The sequence below is a fragment of the Rhagoletis zephyria genome, unplaced genomic scaffold, assembly GCF_001687245.7.
Source record: "Rhagoletis zephyria isolate East Lansing unplaced genomic scaffold, Rhagoletis_zephyria_1.1 Rzeph_scaffold_25335, whole genome shotgun sequence".
NCBI classification, from domain to species: Eukaryota; Metazoa; Arthropoda; class Insecta; order Diptera; family Tephritidae; genus Rhagoletis; species Rhagoletis zephyria.
This window is the reverse complement of record NW_016182393.1, coordinates 1,252-5,050: the sequence shown is the minus strand read 5'-3', so window position 1 is coordinate 5,050 and position 3,799 is coordinate 1,252. Positions and strand designations below refer to the sequence as shown.

General features: G+C 47.0%; 1 protein-coding gene across 1 annotated transcript; it reads left to right on the top strand.

Moving 5' to 3' along the window:
* Positions 1–767: 767 nt before the first annotated feature.
* LOC108382120 (major facilitator superfamily domain-containing protein 12-like) lies at positions 768–2,309 on the top strand (the record flags this gene model as incomplete). The annotated part of the gene is made up of 6 exons (XM_017638519.1): positions 768–779; positions 856–1,353; positions 1,441–1,731; positions 1,806–1,895; positions 1,962–2,054; positions 2,124–2,309. Coding segments are annotated over exons 1-6 (1,170 nt in total), but the record flags the coding sequence as incomplete, so codon positions are not given.
* Positions 2,310–3,799: the final 1,490 nt, after the last annotated feature.

Below are 3,799 nucleotides of genomic sequence, written 5' to 3'. Positions count from 1 at the left end.
GGTGACGCCACGCCTACTTTTTTCAGCAGTGCTGTCGGTTGAGCACGTGCTGGCTGCTGCTGCTGCTGCTGCTCGCGCTGAGGTGACCAGTGGTCACTGCCACCGATTTTGACAGCCGTTTTGTTTATTGCTAAATCTAATGAAATGATTTGGTGACCATTTTTAAACACTAAAATCTACAGAATGCTCTCTTTAGACAGTAGATACATGGCAGTCTTTGGGCAGTGCTTTCCATTGACGCGGAGTCCATTGCACTTTGGCTCAGAAGCATCCNCTAATGAAATGATTTGGTGACCATTTTTAAACACTAAAATCTACAGAATGCTCTCTTTAGACAGTAGATACATGGCAGTCTTTGGGCAGTGCTTTCCATTGACGCGGAGTCCATTGCACTTTGGCTCAGAAGCATCCGAAGACGAACCGTAGTGACGATGTTCCAAGTCCAAGTTAGACGTGGACTTGCAGATTTAGAACTTTTTTACTCAGTCTTTTTGCAGGTATATAACAGGATGTATTTGGGCCGATTTACTCGTTCTTTGATTTCAAAGTACAGCTCTCTGTTCGCAGCATATCTCGAGGTTTCACATCATCTTCAAGCTCATCTTCACAACTTACTTCGGGACACAGTAATGGAGAACCCAAAAATTACCTTCAACTTCCGAACAAAGTACGGCTTTGCTTTCGGTAAGTGGGCCTTTCAGCTTTTCAGTGATCATAACACCGTTACACACATTTGTATCTTAATGCCAGGCCACATTTTCAATGACATGGTTAGCCCGGTAAGTACCCGAGTCATCCTTAAAATCGGACTCATCATTGTCTTAAAACGGACACACTTTTCTGCCACCCCTTTAGATCTGGTTCACCTACGCCCTGCTCTTCTACAAGATGTTCTACCCCGTCAATGCCTTCTACTTCGTCGTAACGGGGCAGGTCTTCGACTCAGTGATCACCATCGCCATCGGTTTCTTCTTCGACGCGCCCTTCACCTCGGGTCGCTTCTTCCGCCTGGGCAAGTACAAGACCTGGTACCTGATCGGCGTGACGGTGCTCATCGTCTCCTTTCCCGTCTGCTTCTCTGAGCTGCCGATGCTGGTGGAGACGCCGGCCACCGCCGTCACCATCTTCCTCCTCTGCATCTGCCTCTCGCAGCTGGCCTGGTCCTTCTGTCAGATCGCCCACCTCTCGATGATCAACGAGCTGTCGGTGACCGGCGCCGACCGCATCTGGCTGACCTCCACCCGCCAGACGGCCAGCATCTACGCCGCCGTCGTCGTCTTCGCCTGCTTCTGGGCGACGTTGCAGCTCAATGACGGCAGCAAGCTCTCCAAGAGTGACATCTTCGTCATTGCGGTAAACATTGCGTCATTGCGTCATCATCATCATCAGGTGCCTAGATTTGAGGAGTATTTGACTTTCCCTTTTTTACTCTTTCTACAGGACAACAGCTTCTACATGACCGTAGTGGGCGTCGGCCACTCCGTCGTCTTCCTCTTTACTGTCAATGAAGTGGAGCTGGTGCGCTTGAAGGAGATCAGGCTGGCGGCTGAGGAAAAAGAGGAAAAAGAGGAGGCACTTTTGGCCAGGGAAGCTGGTGGCAAAAGTGGTCATCAGCAAAAAACCGATAATGATGGGGTGGTGATGCACGAAGTGGTAAAACCCGGTGGTGGTCGATCGATGGACCAGTTTGGCACCTGGGACTGGTTCACCGACAAGACCTTCTACAAGATTGTCAGTATACAAAAGTTGTTTGTTTGTTTGCTTGTTTACGAAATTGCCTCAACTTGAACTTCACTTTTCTGTAGTGCTTCGTCTACATGTTTGCCCGGCTGTACATCAATCTGCCGGTCACCTATCTCATTCTCTACATTCCTGAGACGTTGTTTCTGAACAAGGTAAGGACGTTGTTTCACCTTTGAACAGAGTCTAACTAATTTTTTTTGGTCAAAACCGCCTTTCAGACGGCTATCGCTTTTTTGCCACTGGTTATCTTCGTATCAGGCTTCCTCTCTACCTTTGCCTCAAACTACATTGAAAATGAACTGAGCAATAAGGTAAAGTGAAAAACATGGTTGTCTTTTATTTGCTTTTACGAATGCTCACTCATCCACAAATGCACACAGTACGACCTCTTCTTTGGCATTCTCTTTGGCATCGTTGGCAGTCTCTGGCTGATTGCCGGCAACTGCGACAATGAGTCCTTTAAACACTGGCAAATATACCCTGTGGTCGTCTTCCTGGGCATCTCCTTCTCCATGGTCAAGATCTCTACGCTCAGTCTGGTCTCTGATATGATTGGCCGGAACAAGGTAAGTGAAAGTGATGTGCGTTCAGAGTCATGTTCTATCATTTGTTTGTCGTCAAAACCCAGAAAAGCACCTCTTTTGTCTATGGAGCGGTGAGCTTCTTTGAGAAGATCCTCAGCGGCATCGTCATTGGCCTGCTGGAGAGCTTCGGTCCGAGCATCTCCATCTNTTCTCCATGGTCAAGATCTCTACGCTCAGTCTGGTCTCTGATATGATTGGTCGGAACAAGGTAAGTGAAAAATGCGTGTTCAGAGTCCTGTTCTGTCATTTGTTTGTTGTCAAAACCCAGAAAAGCACCTCTTTTGTCTATGGAGCGGTGAGCTTCTTTGAGAAGATCCTCAGCGGCATCGTCATTGGCCTGCTGGAGAGCTTCGGTCCGAGCATCTCCATCTTTCGCGATCCCAAGGTGACCACATCCACGACGACAACACCTAGTTCGCACCTTTTTATTGGTGACAGCATCAACGGTACCAATATGATCACCACTGCTGACGGCGGCAGCAAAAGATCTATTGCCCTGTGGAGGGCCTGCTCTAATGGTCACTACTCAAACCTTTACTACTACTACATCGTCACTTATGGGACGCTGACCATTCTGGCCTTCCTTCTCATTGGACTGGCGCTGATAGCCAAGGTACAGATCAAGTGATCATGGTACAGTTCTCTAGCGACCAAACATTGAACAGTATATAAAGTGAGAGTTTACAGCGTTCAAGTTTTGTTCTTTTTGTTTGATTCTCGCTCAAGTGAGGTCGCCGCTGATGGTTGCCTGCCAGGTAGATTTATTTTTTTATTAAACGACTCTGGTACAGCTGCTGTTGAAGTTTTCACATTTTTAGTTTTTAGATTGTGAGCCAACATCATCAGATGAAAGCGTGAGAATTTTTTCAATTAGTGATTCTGAAAGGGAAATGAGTGACAGTACTGTTTGTGGTAGCAGTAAACAGCAACAACATCAGTCTTTTTAAAAATGGACGCACAGGTTTATTTAGCGTGTGATCCGTGCGTGAATTCATTCTTGGAAGGTGGTGCATCTAGCATCTCAAAGCAAGTGTATGTGTATTTGAGTGTCCTTACTGCCACCACTTGCTGTTGTTGTTCATCATCATCTTCGTCGTCGTCGTCGTCGCTATCACTTTTCTGCAGCTAAATGATGAGCTGCTGTTGCTGATGCTCACTGTGCACTGGTGGCACTGTGCTGCGGCTGCTACGCTCATTGCACAGCTAATTTCAATCTGTCAAAAAAATTACCACTTTTACTTCTGCTTCTACGAAAGTGATGGTGGTGGCGGTGGTGGTGTCTGTGGCTAATAGGCGGCTAAAAAGCATTTACGCTGTTGCACACCTTTGTTGGGCATCATCATCGTCGTCGTCTTCACTGCTGACAGTCAGCTTTTTAGCCATTTTTTCTTCTTCTTCTTTCACTTCTTGTGCATGCACCTTCTTCGTGCACTTTCGACAATGCTTCTCTAATCAACTTGAAGTCTCACTCT